General features: G+C 35.0%; 2 protein-coding genes across 6 annotated transcripts in view; both read left to right on the forward strand.

The window, feature by feature from the left end:
- LOC143691496 (natural killer cells antigen CD94-like) overlaps positions 1-17,368 on the forward strand; it is a 66,402-nt gene that overhangs the window by 17,738 nt on the left and 31,296 nt on the right. The window lies entirely within an intron of this gene.
- Positions 4,071-8,636, forward strand: LOC143691494 (natural killer cells antigen CD94-like). 4 transcript variants are annotated; one of them, XM_077170017.1, is made up of 7 exons: positions 4,071-4,337; positions 5,461-5,533; positions 5,762-5,854; positions 6,009-6,071; positions 6,408-6,559; positions 7,390-7,493; positions 8,291-8,636. In XM_077170017.1, exons 2-7 carry the CDS (start codon positions 5,488-5,490, stop codon positions 8,436-8,438), a joined length of 606 nt encoding a protein of 201 aa, XP_077026132.1. In that variant the 5' UTR covers positions 4,071-4,337; positions 5,461-5,487; the 3' UTR covers positions 8,439-8,636. The 4 variants fall into 4 exon arrangements, with proteins under 4 accessions (XP_077026132.1, XP_077026134.1, XP_077026133.1 ...); XM_077170019.1 differs by lacking the exon at positions 5,762-5,854; XM_077170018.1 differs by lacking the exon at positions 5,461-5,533.

A 17,368-nucleotide genomic window follows, 5' to 3' on the forward strand; every position in this document is an offset into this window, starting at 1 on the left:
TTGACTTTTCTTCCTTTTTTGTAAAAACAAATGCAGATACAAAAAAGCAATTAATTTCAAAGCACATTGCAACAATTAGTTGTATAACAGATTTCAGACTTTGGTCTAGGCTACAGTTCCACCATTTTAGGTTTTTCCTTCTAGCTGCTCTAAGATACTGGAGACTAATGAGTCAACATCTTACTCATTTGTTAAACCCTACCTTCTCTGCATAACTCCACTATCACCTTGAATCTTTCTCTCACTCATCAGGCCTATTTGGGACATGCCAATTTTAATTTTCTCATGTTGCAGATGTTGCCAATAATAAGGGGTAGGGAGATGAATCTAGCTGATGCTCTGGAGAGGCTGGTCCCTCTAGGATTCAGAACTAATCTGTACCAAGGACCCATCTGGAAGTTGTAGGTTTCTGGAAAGTTACCCTACAGCATGGGAGCATTGTAGAATCTTACATATTGCTCTAAGTGTTCTTTAGGATTGACTAGAATGGTTTTGGTTGGCATTTGGCAAGTTATGGTAGGTAGCAATGTCTAACTGAACCTTGCATAAGAATGACCTCCAGAGTAGCCTCTCAACTCTATTGAATTCTCTCAGCCAACAACATCTTGTTTATTGCACTTTTTTTTCCCCTTTATATCAGACATCATGGTTGAGCCAGCCTCATCCCTGGAGGTCATATCCTACACCGCCAGGGAGACATTTACCCGAGGATGTCAAGTTCCACATAACGGGAGGGAAATGATTTTACTTGCAGAGTTGGACTTAGAAAGAATGAGCCACATCTGAGCAAAAAAGGAGGTCTTCTGGAGTAACTCTAAGGCATACCTATAGGTAGGCTGTGCTTCTCCACTACATACATAAGCTTTAGAAGAACAAGCCTCAAAATCAAGGACTTGGCCTATTGATTTGGGGTCACATTTCCATTTTATACTTAGATGGTTATATAACCTGTACAACATTTTTCAGGGTGCCATGCCTCAAAAATCCATAGATTTCCATAAAAATCATAGACAGCCCAGCAAAAAATGTCCTGCTGAAAACATTCCATGGATAAGAATTCTGGTTAGTAAAAACTAGTGATGTTTGCTAATAGTCCTGTTATTGCCATGTATACAAAGAGACCACACTAGGTCACTGTCATTCTTTTCTTTCTCCAAGACTCCTAACCTCCACAAAATAAAGATAGTAAATTGCAGTCTGATGCTAGCAACTTCCTCTTTACTCACAGAAGGCAAGAATTTTCAAAATACTGAAAACAAACTAATTTTTTAAACTGCGGTTATAGGAATGCATACTATGACTGTGTTCTGCAATGTTTTCTTATACATTTCCAGGCAGTGAAAAGACCACAGTGTTCATATCTTAAGTGGACCTTAGCTTCCTTTCCCCAGGTGTTTGTTGAGGTGTGAATGACATTTTAGTTACTGAAGTCATCAGTTGCCTTGAATAGGTGCACTAGATAAGCAGTAAATACCAGGAAATAGTTTGGTAAATTCAGTGGTCTCTAAGGGATCACAGATCTTGTAAAGAGTGATGAGAGTACAGTTCCTGCATCTTTGGAAAGGATATATAATTTTCAAAAACAAATTCATAGACTTGAAACTGAACATCAGAATAATTTCTACTTGGGGTTCTTTACAGCAGAACCCAAGAAAAGTTTGGAGTGCAAGCAGTTAACTTGGGAAATATGTGGACCAAATATTTGAAGAGGGTGTTTTCATGGAGAAAGAAATGCATCCAGTAAAAGTGGTGTTTTTATTCTAGGATCCAGAGTAGGAGATTGAGTGTAACAATTTCGAGTGACTCTGGGAAACGATGCAAACACAAAGCACAGAATCCCCCAGGTTAGGGCTGGGATTGCTTGACTACCCCAAATCCTGAAATTCATTGGTTGAGGCCTCAGCAGCACTTCTGGGCTGCAATACATGAGAGAAGCAAGGCCTTTGGAAGTCTAGGAGAAGAAATAACCTTAAAGCACAGAGATATGAAATTTAGTCTGCCAGAGTTCATCAATTATTCTGACGGATATGGGCAGAATAAAAATTATGTGTATGTACAAGTACACATACATAGAGAGACCAAGAGATAGACAGATGGATTTGGCTCTCTTAATAGTGAGTTGATCCTCAAGTTCTTGGGTTGGACATGGTCTTCCTACTTTTAACTTCTGAGTCAGTGAACTAAGATGAAAAAGAAAATGAACTATTTCTTTCTCACCAAGCGCAGTTCTTAAAACTTAGAATAATTTCCCAATGAAAGTGATTTTATTAGTGCTCAAAGTGTAGCAATAATCTCTATTCTATATTCTGCTACACCTCACATTCGTCTCATCCTCCCAAATAGATTAAAACAAATCCTATGTTTACATGGGGCAAAATGGATAACATTAGGCAGCTTTCTGCAGATTCAGTTTTGTCCAATATTAAAACCAGGACAGGATAGACTTCAAGTCAATCAATGATCATATTTCTCAATTTGGACTTCCACTAAAGCTGGATGAAGGAAACTTTATGTCCATATTTTCTGGTAAGTTTCTAGATTTTAGCAATTTTGATCATTGCATGCAATCAACTCTGTTATGCAGACAGGTAAACAAGATGAAAATCTTTTGACTTCTTGAAAATAGAGGAATTAAACTGCAATGTTTTGGGAGATAGTAGTGAAAAACCCAGTTTTAAAAAAAATTTCGTCTAAGGTAATATTAAAATTCTTAAAAAGCCACAACAATTTTTGAATGTGGATGAATGGTTGATGGTATTTCAAGGCATTAAATCATACATCAGTATCCCTGTTGCAAAGGCTGCCTTTCTAGCCCACATTTGAAATCTCCACTAATGTTGCCCTCTGAAGACAAAAAGTATAAATTGAAGTAATAATATATCATCTGAATGAGATAAAGTAAACGAGTATAATTATTAACATCTTAGTAAAAATAAGACTTTACTAGAGCAGCTGAGGTCATGTTCAAAAGATCTTAATGATATCGAACATTGGACAATAAGGTGTTAAAAGAAGTTCTTAAGAGCTAGGTGTGTGAGGCTGTGAAATGCTGGCATTTGTGGTAGATAGAAGTATGTGCCCTAATTTAGACATGTTCTTGGTCTTGACCCACATTCTTGTGGGGAGGAACGTATTGGAAACAGGGCCACTTGAAGACGTTATTTTAGCTAAGATGTGGCCCAACTGAATGAGTTCGCTTAATCCAGATTACTAGAGTTCTTTATGAGCAGATGAAATTCAGACATAGAGAGAGATCACATGGAGGACTTGGAAGCTAGAAGGAAAGAACCCATAAGACAAAGGAAAGGACATTGCCATGTGACGGAAAAGCCAATGCACCCAAGAATTGCCAGCCAGCCAGGGTGCTACCAAACTCAGGAGGAAGCAAGGCTTCTAGTTTCTAAAACTGTGAGCCAATAAATTCTTGATGGTTAAGCCAAAACCAGTTTGTTGCATTTATCACAGCATCTGAATATCATCGCAGCTTATATTAACTGACGCAGCATTAGAGTGCAATTTGTGAGTATTCATGTATAATACAACAGTAATCAAAGACCCTCTGTTTCTTCCTTTTTGATCTTTGCCCACCCTGGATCCCTGAGACAGGGATAGAAAATAGAAAAAATATGGAAGACCAACTACTCTGTGCAAAGAGAATAAATAAGAATCTACGTAAATTATATCATTGAGAGATGGGCTTTCTATGAAGTATATTCCATGTGTGCTCCGAAGCAAGACAGCCTGGCTTTCAAACTTAAGAGGCCTTCTACATAGCTGTACCAGACCTCAATTTTATCATTAGTAAAATGAGGATATTTATAGTATCTTACTTATAAAGCCATTTGAGAAAGAAGCGCGTTAATATATGTGAAGTGCTTTAAACTGTATTTGGCACAGGAAAATTTTTGTAGAATTTTATTACACTTCGTAAATTTAATTTCTGCTTGTCCATCATTTTCAATATAGATTTTTAAGTCAAGTTCAATATTCAAACACTAAAGGAACTCCCTCTAACCTTTTTTTGTTGTTGTTATTGTTCTTATCAAAGGACATTACAGTAGAACAGTGAGAATTTCCTGTTTTGTGGTACCCGGAACATTTTAGAGCCAGTGATTGTGCTGCTTCGTGCTCCTACTATACAGATTTGGCTTACCAGTATTTGATTCAAGAACGCTCTTCAAATACACCTTTTTTTCTCTTCTATGTTAAATGTATTCATAGAGGACTTTTGGATTCCTTAACGTCCAGCTCATCTCTGTTACACAGCCTGCTCCTCTCCAACAAGTGCATATCCGGCCTTCTCCTTTTTGACCTTGGGACATCATTTCTCATGGCAGGTATGTGTGGAAATACTCAGAAAATTAAAAGGTTAAAAAAATAACTTAAAATGGTCTCTCATGGGTATGGACAATTTAAGGATAGCACTGTTTGCTTTTTTTAAAAAAGTCCTAATTAACAGTGGATATTTTTATGTTTGACGTGTGTCAGTGCTTTCTGCATTTATTTTAATTTCCTGATTCTTCTTTCAGTAACTTAGAAATTATTTTGTGAAGCTCTCCTAACAAGTTTAAAAAAAGACTTCTGATAAGAACACCTCTATATTCTGAATGTGAACCAAATTCACCTATAATATGGTCAATTACAATTATCATGGAAATAAGTAGAGAATGCCAAATGCAAATGATTCAATGACTCAAAGTGTTGGATTTTGAAATAAATGTGCTATTTAAGTTGTACCATCAAAAGATTTCTGAGATTTCCAGGTTGACATACTGTTACTGTTGTCACTAGTAACATCAGTCTTTTGTAGAATGTTAATGTAAATGCTGTTTTTCTTCAATTTGAATTGTAAGAGAAAAGACTGACCTGATCATTTTGTACATGAGTAAATATAATGATCTTATTCTGTGAAATCAGCCTAGCTGGACAAGGTATGAACCACGCATTGATTATGAGTCCTTTTATTGCACCAAGTCCAGAGTGTTCTTTTCTCCTTTTTTTCCTATAACAGTTCTAAAAAGCTATGAGCAGCTCCACAGTCCTCAGTCCTGCACTGGGATTAGCAGAAGGGTACACTTGCAAAGAGTGGTACAGTCAGTGGTAGCGCTAGGGTGTGTTTAATGAAAGACTCTGCACTTAAATGAATTCTCATTTGATTTCTGACTTGGACACTTAATAGCTTTCTTTCCACAACTGCTGAGTTCCAAATGCACCCTGTGTGCTCTGGAGACGATTCTGATACTTAATAACTTTGATACCTAGAAAAAATAACATTTTGGGACCTTCAATTTTCTCATCTATGTAATGTGTATCGTACCATCTACCTTGTGTTTCTGTTGAGAAATTGGTTTCCCAAACATTTCAGAGAACTTGGAGGTTGTTGCTCTCCTTTTGCACTAGATCTCTAAGTTTCTTTGGCAATTCAAAAATGAATAATTAATCCCCTTGACTGTGTTTTAGAGACAGAGTTGGTAGAGGAGAAAATTTATGGACAATCTCACTGAAGAGCAAAGTACACCAAATAAAATCTATGGTATGGATTGTAGCCCTTCATGGAATGTTTTTCTTTGCTAATGTTTCATTGGCAGGATTATTGAATCAAAGACTTAATGAATAAATGATTCTTTCATATGTCCATATGTCCATTATGTGGATCATGAAGCTTTTGGAGTCTCTTTCACTGGTTTGTGCTTCTAAATCTCAGCCTCTGTGTTTGTTCTTTTAGTCTTTGCCCTAGCTATATCCCTTTCTCTCTCTACAGCCTTTCAGATTGCTCCATGGAGGTTGATTTCTGGGATTTTAGGAATAATGTGCCTTTTGTTGGTGTTTACTTTGGGAATTTTGTTGAAAAAATGTAAGTTTTTCTAGGCAAATCTTCATAAATATCAAAATTTTGTTTAAACAATTTAGCAGTAAACATTATAATTTGCTATCTGTAATATTCTGTTCATTCACAGATACATTTAAATCGGTGCCTATTTATACATATTTCTAATCATTTTTTATAGCATTTACTGAACAAATTGTTTCGCCAACATTCTCCTCAGAACCCACTACAGAACCCCAGGAAGGTAGGATTTTGAAAATCCTTAATGTTGGTAGAGCATGAAAACAAAAGATTCTTGTTTTACATACAGAGGGCCATGCTGGAAACTACAAACAATAATACAATGTTCCCTTTCTAATTGTAAGACATTCTCATTCCACTGTTCCTTAGTGTAAGAATGATTAAATTCCATTGAGTGTGCATCAATTGTATAAAACATAATACACTCCATTGCCTATAGTAGGTGCTCAAAGATTATTTGTAGAAACTTACAAATAAGTAAGTTGTTTTAGAATGAATAAAGATCCATTTAAATTATTGAAACACAAATGAAATAAATTATGCTCTTTTTTTCTGTTAGGCTCTGGTTGCTGCTCTTGCCATGAAAAGTGGATTGGGTACAGATGCAACTGTTATTTCCTTTCTAATGAAGAAAAATCTTGGAAAGAAAGCAGCGTTGCCTGTGCTTCTCAGAATTCCACTCTACTACAGCTGGAAAGCAGAGATGAACTGGTAGGCACTTAACTCTGTTTCCCATATTTTCTTTGATCTAGGTAAACATCATATTTAAGCAAGCTGATACTTTGATTCAAGTTTTTAAACAGATGGTAAAATTAGGAGGATATATTTGAACAAATATCATATTAATTTCCTTTACCTTGAAGCTATTATTACAAAACCCCATAAATTCCCTCAAAGATTTACATCCAAGGTATAAAAATTTAGATGTCAGATAAATGTAAGAAACTTGTCAAGGAGAAGTAAAAGAAAAAAATAATATGTCATTTACTTATTTTAATTAGAGACCCAACTAAACAACCTTACAACTTTATTTCTTTAATTGAATTTTCAATTTCTTTGGTACTTATGCAGCTTATGTCGTCTGTCTCCCATATAATGTGGAACCAAGATTGGATATTCTCAAAAGTGGCCCAATTCTTAGGGAAAAAGTGAAAATTTCTCTAAGTTTATGCAGAACTATGCTGAGTATAGGGTGACTAGGTTACCCATGAGATTTATCCCTCCATATAATGTTTGGAGATTTTGAGGCTGAGATTTCTGATACCTGTGAAAATGTCTTCCATGAAAAGTTTAACTGCCTTTATAATTATTTTCATCTACAGTAATGAGATTTTGCAGTGTTTTTTCCTCCAGAAATGAATGGGCTTCCTGACTGAGAAAACTGAGCCGTAGGACTGCATTCTCTCAGTTGGAAGTTATAAAGTTACTTACTTTGTGAGATTGATAGACTGAGTGTAATGCTGGGACATGGATTTTCATAAAAATGAACTATTCCCAGGGTAGATGCAAATGAGGTAATGTGTTTGCCTGTTTCCAATCAGGGGTTTCTGATCAACCATCAATATTTTTACTGGATTGGGCTCTCTTATAATAAAGACCACAATGCTTGGTTTTGGGAAGACGGCTCTGCTCTTTCCCCTGATCTGTAAGTTTCTGGTACTCACGTACCTTCTTGCATGCAATTGAGTTTATTCTTAGGTCTTCGTGTGCACAGCTAACATGCAGGAGGAACATGCATAGTGCATTGGATTACAGACAAGGAGCAACAGAATAGCAATTTTAGTCTCACGTGGAGCATCCAAGTGTATGCTCAAGTGACATGAAAATCAGTGTTCTTGTGCCACTAGAGAACTTCTGACATGCCCGTTTTGACAGTTTGCCTTGGGACAATCACATGGATGTGGGAGTGTGTGTCTGCATGCTCAGATACACTGTCCTTGATTCACAATCCCAGCAAGATAAAGCTGTGTATCTGTTCTTTTCTTTATTTGGGTGGAATCCAAAATTCTCAGGGTAGTCCCTGTTTTTCAAATATTGTGAGCTTATCTTCTGCATATGTGTAAAACTTGAATCTCATTTTCATTCATAAACATGAAATTTGCAACCTTATGGAATGACAAATTGTATACCTTGAGTTGTTTTCCTAAACTAAACCACCTAGTATGCCTTTAAACAAAGCAGAAGTAAAGCAAATCAAAGAACATCAAGAAGGAAAATCCCTGTTCTCAAAACTGTTGATTATTGAGGGAATAATTGAGTTTCTTAAACAATGTCCCATAAAATCTTGAAAATTGTGGTTATTGAATGAAAAATATCTGGATTGATTCAATATGTTGTCTCATTCAAATGCTTTTAAAAGTTCTACATTTAATGAAAAACATTGTCCATCTCTACATTCTCATTTTCCTTTCCCTTATGTAAATATTTTCTTCTTCATTACAGATTTTCAAGCTCTCAGAAACTAAATCCCAAGAACTGCATATTATATAAACGAAAGTATGGCGTTTTGAATGCAAACTGTGCGGAAAAAAATCATTATATCTGTAAGCAACAGCTTACAAAATTCCTGGGACTGAGGGTGAATGGGTGATGCAGCTCCAGATTTACTAAGAATAGGACTTTTTCTCTGTTATTGTTATTAATTACTTACTTTTGTAGATCTATATCTGTAAAATATTTCAATTTGTGTCTTATCATGCAATTTGTATGTATTTGAAATTGAGTTTTAAAATTGACGAAATTTCTATGTCTACGCTTGAACTTATAAAGCATCAAAATAAATAATTTTATGAAGATTTAGATTTTATTTTGTGTTTTTAATATTAAATGTATTCTCATTTCATGCATCTTTTCTTGCAGTTCCCCACCTTATAAACTTAAGGAGAATTTGCTTAATATCAAATAATACACATTAACATCATTTCAGTCCTTCCTATGTTAAACCAGATTGGAAAATCCCTTCCTCACCTTTCTGAAAGTGAAAGTAATTTTAATGCTTTTTTTTTTTCCCCATGGGCCAGCACCGCGAATCAACCCAGGGTCTCTGGCGTGGCCGTCAAGAACTCTGCAAGTGAGCCACTGTGGCCCGCCCTCAATGCTTTTTTAATGAAGGATTTCTTGATATATATAAATACACACACACATGTATGTATAGACACATATATCTTTTACTTTAGAGGTAAAATAGAGCTATATGACTGCTTTCTCATATGTGTCATCCAGCTTCGGGTGAAACAAATTTTGCATCTTTTCTCAATTTTATTTTCTGCAGAACAATTGGAGGCCTTTGGCAATGCCTTTGAAATATGTGTTTCCCATGTGACTGTTCCCATATTTTGCAAGGGGAAAGGGAATCCAAGTCCATATCACATGAATTTACAAAATTTTTCTTCTCCCACCTAGATCTCTCATCGTAAATTTATTCATCAGTAAAACGGTCGATTATTTGTGTGTTGAAAATCATATCCTCTGATCAATATAAATAGTTTATTTTCCTAAAAGTCAGTTACCAAATACTGCACAACTCCCCTTTTTTAGGGGAGTGGGTAAGTCAAAGCATTTTATGGTGAGTTTTTTTGAGGGATCCACAAAACGGTAGAGATAATAGTGAGGTCTGACACCTCTGGCCTGGCGGGATCTTCTTGCTCTAATCACCAAGAGCCAGTTCCTTTATAGGACAATTGACAACACATCTCGAAAAATTTGGGTCAGAATCCCTATCTGCTTTCTAGTTTTATGCTCCAATTAAATGATAGCAAGAAGCAAAAATCAGGTTCAATGTATAAAGGGCCAGAAAGATGAAAGAGCCTCTTATATTTTATTTATTGAAATATAAATATAATAAGACTACAAAACAGACCACTCCAAGTTCTTATATAAAGATTGACTTAGGAAAAATGCATTAAGTTTGATGAAGAAAAGTACAGGTTAGAATAAATATCTTTCAAAGTATTTGAATTTGCACTAAGAGAACTTATGCATTGCACATTCTGGACAATTGTCTACGTGTTTTCAAAATAATGCATTTTTAATCAAACTAATCCCCCCCACCTCCCCAAACACAATATTATAGAGTGGCTTATAATAAAAGCTAACAGTTTCATGTCCCAAATGTATCACCTCACTTTGGTTTGATTTTGCTACTGCTAATCGTTTTCCTTGTAATGAGCAAAGGACAGTCTGTTTTCCTTGGCTTAACCCAGGACGAATCTCAAACTATTTTTAATCGAGCCACACCTAAGTATAATCTTAAGATTTTCCTTTTCACATCATCACCCTATGAAGTGGTGAGAACCCCTGGGGTATCTAGAGCCCCTAGATGTCTGAGAGTTCATGGACATTCATTACAGTTGCAAGAGGAGGACGAAAGATGACATTTAAGTATAATGCGATATGTCTAATTTTAGAAATTAATCCATGCCAAAAGATTATCACTCTTTCACTTCTTTTCCAGGTTTCACTGCTTTCAACTTCTTGCTTCCATGGCTGGCTCTCACTTTCTCTCTCTGTATTCATTCGGTTTATAAAGGACTTAAGTAATACAATTAAGACCCAACCCTGAATGAGGTGGGTCATGCTTTAACTGAAGTAATCTCACTGAAAGGTCCGACTTACAGTGGGTTCTCATTTATAGGAATGGATTAGATTTAAGACCATGTTTTTCTGGGGTACATACACACCTCCATACAGCTCTTACCTGCATTCTACTTTCTCTCATTCTGAGACTCTTTCTAGTCTTTGTGTTGGGAAAGATTTCTTTCATATATAAGACTTGTCAACAAATCTTTTCAAAAGCAATGTGATGAAATTTCTTACATATTAACTGTGGAAGAACATTTTTTCTTTTGCTCTCACTTTTACTATGAATTGGCTTACTTTGATGAAAGGTTCTATTTGAATGAATACCTCTCTGTTGGATGTAGAACTAAGGGGAGAATGATGAGAAAATAGTTAAACAATATTGCCAAGAATCTCTTTAATCTTCCCTAATTTCGTCCTGTACCCTGACTGTATAGTTTTGTATTGCTGTGTAAAAAAATTGCCGCAATTTGAGAGATTTAAAACAACACGTCTGTTATTTCATGGTTTTCCTGATTTAATTGCATTTTTTCTCAGGGTCTTGGAAAGCTGCAAGCCCCAATAGGATTCACAGAAGACCCAAAAAAGTTTTAAGAGATGATTGGGAGAGACATGGTTAGCTTTCACTGAAAGGGACAGGGATAGCAACAAATAAATGAATGAATAAATAAATAAATAAATAAAAAGAAGCTTTTGGTTTCCCAAATGTTTACAAGCAAGTAGAAGGCTGAGGTAACTACTCAGCCATGAAGAAATGCTACCATTCATGGAAAACAAAGGATAATTTAGTCAGCAGAATTAAGAGCCTAGCAGTTAGACACAAGAATTAGGAAGCGTCATTTTGAGAGCTAACATTTTGCTTGACTAGATTTCAGAACTTATATGTACCAATTACTCCTTTGAGCTTCTCATTTCCCCCATTTTGAATGCGAAATTTTTCCTCCTTTATTTGTTGGTTGCATAGGGGGAAGAATTCTTGAATTGTTAGTCTCACAGGTCTTCAGGTTGAGAGGAACTGTACTCAAGGAGATAAACTTATACCCATAAGAGTCATACACCTGACCCTGATGAGTTTCTGGACGTGGAGCTGATGGTTTAATGAGATGAGAGTCTGTGAGCCTGGGGAAGGGATGAGTGTGAGAAGTGTATGAATCACTGGAGGACGAAGGTTGGACTCTTACTGTCAGCTTCCCTGATGGTCCTGATGATAACTGCCTTCTGGAATTCATACCCTTTTGTGATAATCAATCACCTTGGATTAAGGGTGGTCTGTGTAACTAACACAGTATAGCAGAAGTCATGGTATGTTAGTTTATCCCTCTATTATTTATTTATTTTTAATCCATAGTTTTTACTCATCTGTCCATACTATAGATAAAAGGAGCATCAGACACAAGGTTTTCCAATCACACAGTTACATTGTGAAATCCATATCATTATACAATCATTTTCAAGAAATATGGCTACTGGAACAGAGCTCTACAGTTTCAGGCACTTCCCTCTAGCCTCTCTAATACACCTTAAACTAAAAAGGGAATATCTATATAATGCATAAGGATAACATTCAGGATAACCTCTCAAGTCTGTTTGAAATCTCTCAGCTACTGACATTTTATTTTGTCTCATTTCTCTCTTTCTCCTTTTGGTCGAGATGGATTTCTCAATCCCTTGATGCTGAATCCGGTTCATGCTAGGATTTCTGTCCCACATTGCCAGGGAGATTTACACCCCTGGGGATCATGTCCCACATAGAGAGGGGGAGGGTGGTGAGTTTGCTTTCTTTGTTGGCTGTGAGAGAGCTAGGCCACATCTGAGCAACAAAAGAGGTTATCTGGGGGTGACTCTTAGGCCTAATTTTAAGTAGGCTTAGCCTATTCCTTGCAGGGTTAAGTTTCAAGTGAACAAAGCCCAAGACTGAGGGCTCAGCCTATTGATTTCATTGTCCCCGCTGCTTGTGAGAATATCAAGAATTCTCCCAATGGGGAAGTTGAATTTTCCCCCTTTCTTACCATTCCCCCAAGGGCACTTGGCAAATACTTCTCTATTTACTGTTCAAATCACTCTGGGATTTATCAGGGCATCGCACTGGACAAACCTACAAAATCTCATGCCCTATTCAAGGTTCCATGCACTCATGGCATTCAATTAACATGGTATGCATTTAGGAGTCTAGGTCATGAAAGATAATGTGGCTTTTGTCTTTTAACTCTCTCAGATAATCTGGGGGAAACCAGCAACCATGTCATAAGAGAACCTATGGAGAGGTCCCTGTGGCATGAAACTGAGGCCTCTCATTAACAATCATGAAGGAACTGAGCCACTTCTCGTAACAAATGTCTGTTGTTTTAAACTGATAGGCTTGGGGCTAATATATTACATGCACTAGTTAACCATGTGTTTCTTAGCAATGTGTTAATAATGTGTTTTCATCATGACCCCAAGGAGAGAAGTGGTCTCAGAGTCCACTAGTAAGCTATATTACAGTTCCTTTTTCTAAGTTTATTGTTATAACCTCTGTGAAAGCAACAGCAACTCTATAAAATTAAAAAGAATTGTTCAAGATTTTAAAGGTTCTCAGTCATTCTATTATTCATTGGTATCACTTTATTTCCTTTGAAAACTTGAGAATATTCTTCTAAGAACTCACATCAACCTATTATCAGGAATTACTCTTCTATATACCTGATCAGCAAACTATTGTCCTGGATTTATCCTTGATTTTCTAAGATGTACCAAATATTCTATTGACAACAGCTTGTCTCCTTTTTACATTTTTAAGTTATATAAACCATATATAAGGTGTATCTGCCTTAAATTTACATTTAAGTAATGCAATCACCACTAGATTTAAATAGGGCCTCTTTCTAACATCAATAAATGGTCTCTCATGCAGCTTGCTAATTGATACCGAGTTGTTGGCTCTCAGAGAACTACTATTCTGATTTCTAAAAACTTCAGTTTGTTTTGTCTGTTCTTGAACTCTGTGTGAATGGAAGGCTAGTCATATACTCTGACTCCTATCTAAGAATTATGTTTGTAAGATTCATCCAAGTCAGTCATTGTTTTCTAGTTATACACAATTCATAAGAACATACTATATTTACTTATCTATCTTAATGTTGATAGATATCTGGGTTGTTTTCTTTTTGACTGTTATGAATAGAACTACTATAAACAGTTTTGTATATTTCTTTGGTTAATATATCTCATTTCTCTTGAATACATGTGTAGCAATTGAATTTCTAGGTCACAGTCTGCAAAAAATTTAGATCCAGTGGGTAATGCCAACTAGCTTTCTAAAATGCTTGGAAATACTTGTAGTCTCACCATCAGTTGATGTGAGTTTGTGTTAATCTGCATCCTTGCCAACACATAGTTTTCTATTATAAAATTGGAGGTGATTTGCATTTTCTATGGCTTTATGTAAATAGAATCATACAATATGTATTTCTTTTGTCTGGCATTTTTTTGACAGAAAAAAGAAAGCAAACAAAGTTTAAGGAATATGAAGCAGAAACAAATTGAAATTTATACTCCAATTTAAGTTACATATAATTAAATGAGCAATGTCATACATGAAGACACGATAGAAAAGGAAAAACAAATAGAGGATATAAAATATGACTTCACAGAATTCAGATAAAAATATTGAAGGTTGAGAAGAAACCATCTCATAATAAGATATTAAACTACAAAGTGATCGAAGCTACAATTAAACTCATACAGTGCAAAACTATGAAAAGCCAATGCAATCAAACTAACAACATCTAGAGGTGAAGAGATCTAAAGGGAAGTGTAGCAGCAGAAGGCAGACGAGGAAGGTAGAATACATGTATAATTGGAGTCTCTGTGGAAGAAAATCAAATCAATGGAACAGAACTAAAATGCACAGCTATGATCCAAGAATAATTCTCTATAATAATATGGGAATCTGTATATTCTTGGCAAAATAGACCCAGAATGGTCACCTTCCAGACATAGCTTAGCAAAATTATTACACTGTATAAATAAAGAAAATATTTATTTATAATTTTATTTTATTTTGGTGAGTATGAATAATGCTGCTATGAATATTGGTGTGCAAATGTCTGTTTGTGTCATTGCTTTCAGATATTCTGGGTATATATGAAGTAGTGGTATTGCTGGGTCATAGGGCAACTCGAAATTTAGTTTCCTAAGGAACCATCAAACATTCTTCCATAGTGACTTACCCATTACACATTCTCATCAGCAGTGCATGAATCCCAGTTTCTCCACATCTTCTCCCACATTTATGGTTTCCTGTTTGTTTAATAGCAGCCATTCTTATAGGTGTGAGGTGGTATCGCATTGTAGTTTTTATCTGCATTTTCCTAATAGCCAATGAAAATGAGCAGCTCTTCATGTGCTTTTGTGCCTTCTGTATTTGCTCTTCAGAAAAATGCCTATTCATATCTTAAGCCCATTCTGTAATTGGGTTGTTTGTCTTTTGTTGTTGAGTTGTATGAATTGTTTGTGTATACAGGACATCAAACCTTTGTTTGATATGTGATTTCTAAATATTTTCTCCCATTGTATTTGCTTCCTCATCACCTTTTTGACTAAGTATTTTGAGCTGCAGAGGCATTTGATTTTGAGGAGTTCCCATTTATCTATTTTTTCTTTTGTTGCTTGTGCTTCAGGTGTAAAGTTAGAAAGCTACCTCCTATTACTAGGACTTGAAAATGTTTCCCTACATTTCTTCTAGAAGTTTTATGGTGCTAGTTCTTCTATTAATCAGGGACTATTAATCCTCCTACTTCTTTCTCCTTTTTAAGGATTTTTTTAGCTATTTGGTGTCTCTTTCCCTTCCAGATAAATAGGGTAATTAGCTCTTCCAACTCTTTAAAGTAGGGTGTTGGAATTTTGATTGGTACTGTGTTGAATCTGTAGATCAATTTGGGTAAAATTGACATCTTAACTATATTTAGCCTTCCTGGCCATGAGCCAGGGATGTCTTTTCACCTATATAGATTTCTTTAACAATTTTATGTAGTTTTCTGTGTAGGAGCCCTTTGCATCCTTAGTTAAGTTCATTCCTATGTACTTGATTCTTCTAGTTGCTCATTTGTTTTTATATGTTGACATTTGCCTTTTCATTGCAGATTCTCACCCCCCAAGGCTCCAAATCTAAGTAATTACATGTATATATACAAAGCCCTAACATTCTAAAAGAAAAATATAGCAATAAGTGCATGTATACTTAAATATACTTACATATAAACACCATAATCATTTACACAGTATACAGTTTAACTCCTATAACACTCATGTTGGATAAGAGTAGAGACTCTATAGCCAGACTGCATGGGTTTGAATTCTGACTCATATACACTAGTTATTTAATCTTACCCAGGTTACCCAAAGTCTGTGTTAGTTTCCTTATTTGTAGAGCTAATAAAAGGGCTAATTTCATAGTATTCTTTTGTGTATTGTATGAATTAAAATATGTAAGGCAATAGAAAGAGTATCTTGCACATTGTAAACAATAAGTTAAATGTGTGTATATATATACATATGTGCAACACATAGACACACAGACAGCCACATAAATATGCATATGCTCCTCATGTTCTAGCCTTTCTAGTTTTTATTGAAACCTAATAGTTTTTTAATAACTTTGAAAAGTATAACATTTACTAGGTTTCTACTCTGGTCAACACATCACAAATCAATGTACTTTCTATTGTGTACTATATTTATTAAACTTCTTTATTCAAATATCCCAGATTCCTTCAATGTAGCCTCACTTTATTTCCTCCACAAATTTATCTACTTAGTACAAATCATAGTATTTATAGGTACCACCACTTAATATACCTAAATTCTGACATACTTCATTAATTACAATGTGTCTTCCATGAACATCATCCTGATTACTCTAGTTCATATAAAACTATCAACATTTAACCTTTAGAAATGAATAGTAATAATTTTTAATATAGAGATTAATGATTCATATCTTCACAAAAGCAAGCAATTTTCTAGGTAGAGATTAGATTGAACTTGTATTTCTCTGAACTATGATATTTTTCATACTCTAAGACTCCTTGGGGTCTGTGACATCAAAACTATTTTCATAAAAATTTAAGACTTTATTTGCTTTTTTACAACCTCACTCTCTCATAAGTGCATAGAAGAGTTTTCCTAACATGCCACAAAGTGTGATATTGCAACAGAAAATAATGCTTATGCATAAATGAGAATTTAGCTGTTTTCTTTTAAGTCAGACATGAAAAAAATTTGCAAAAATATAAAATGAGACTCCTATTATTTCTTTTTGTTTTTTGTTTTGAAAAATATAATTATCCATATGTTAATATATAATGGATATATTATTGTTTTGTGTAAATGAATGAACCTAATTTAGTTTCTCAGTGTTTATTTCTAATATGGAACATGTAGATTAAAAACATGCCCCCCGAAAATTTCTTTTCAGGTCTTCAAAATCCTTAAATGGTTACAGGAGTGATGAGACTAAAATTTTGAAAACAGCCCTTCTAAAAAGTATGCCACCAATTTCCAATCAGAGCACCCTAAAATATATTTTTTTGAAGATTTCTATCAATATTTTAATGCCAGTTGTCTTTGGGTGGTGAGATTAATTTCTTTAATTTTTTTTAACTTTTTTATTGATTAAAAAAATTAACAAACAAAACATTTAGAAACCATTCCATTCTACATATATAATCAGTAATTCTTAATATCATCACATAGCTGCATAGTCATCATTTCTTAGTATATTTGCATCGATTTAGAAAAAGAAATAAAAAGACAACAGAAAAAGAAATAAAATGATAATAAAGAAAAAAAACTATACGTACCATAACCCTTACCCCTCGCTTTCATTTACCACTATTTCAAACTGAATTTATTTTAACATTTGTTCCCCCTATTATTTATTTTTATTCCATATGTTCTACT

This window comes from Tamandua tetradactyla, chromosome 7 (genome assembly GCF_023851605.1).
Source record: "Tamandua tetradactyla isolate mTamTet1 chromosome 7, mTamTet1.pri, whole genome shotgun sequence".
Classification (NCBI taxonomy): domain Eukaryota; kingdom Metazoa; phylum Chordata; class Mammalia; order Pilosa; family Myrmecophagidae; genus Tamandua; species Tamandua tetradactyla.

Coding starts and splice junctions, on each gene's coding strand:
- LOC143691494 (XM_077170017.1), top strand. CDS start 5,488: ATGGACAATCTCACTGAAGAGCAAAGTACACCAAATAAAATCTATG. Junction 5,855..6,008: donor GGGAATTTTGTTGAAAAAAT/GTAAGTTTTTCT, acceptor CATTTTTTATAG/CATTTACTGAACAAATTGTT. Junction 6,072..6,407: donor CACTACAGAACCCCAGGAAG/GTAGGATTTTGA, acceptor TTTTTCTGTTAG/GCTCTGGTTGCTGCTCTTGC.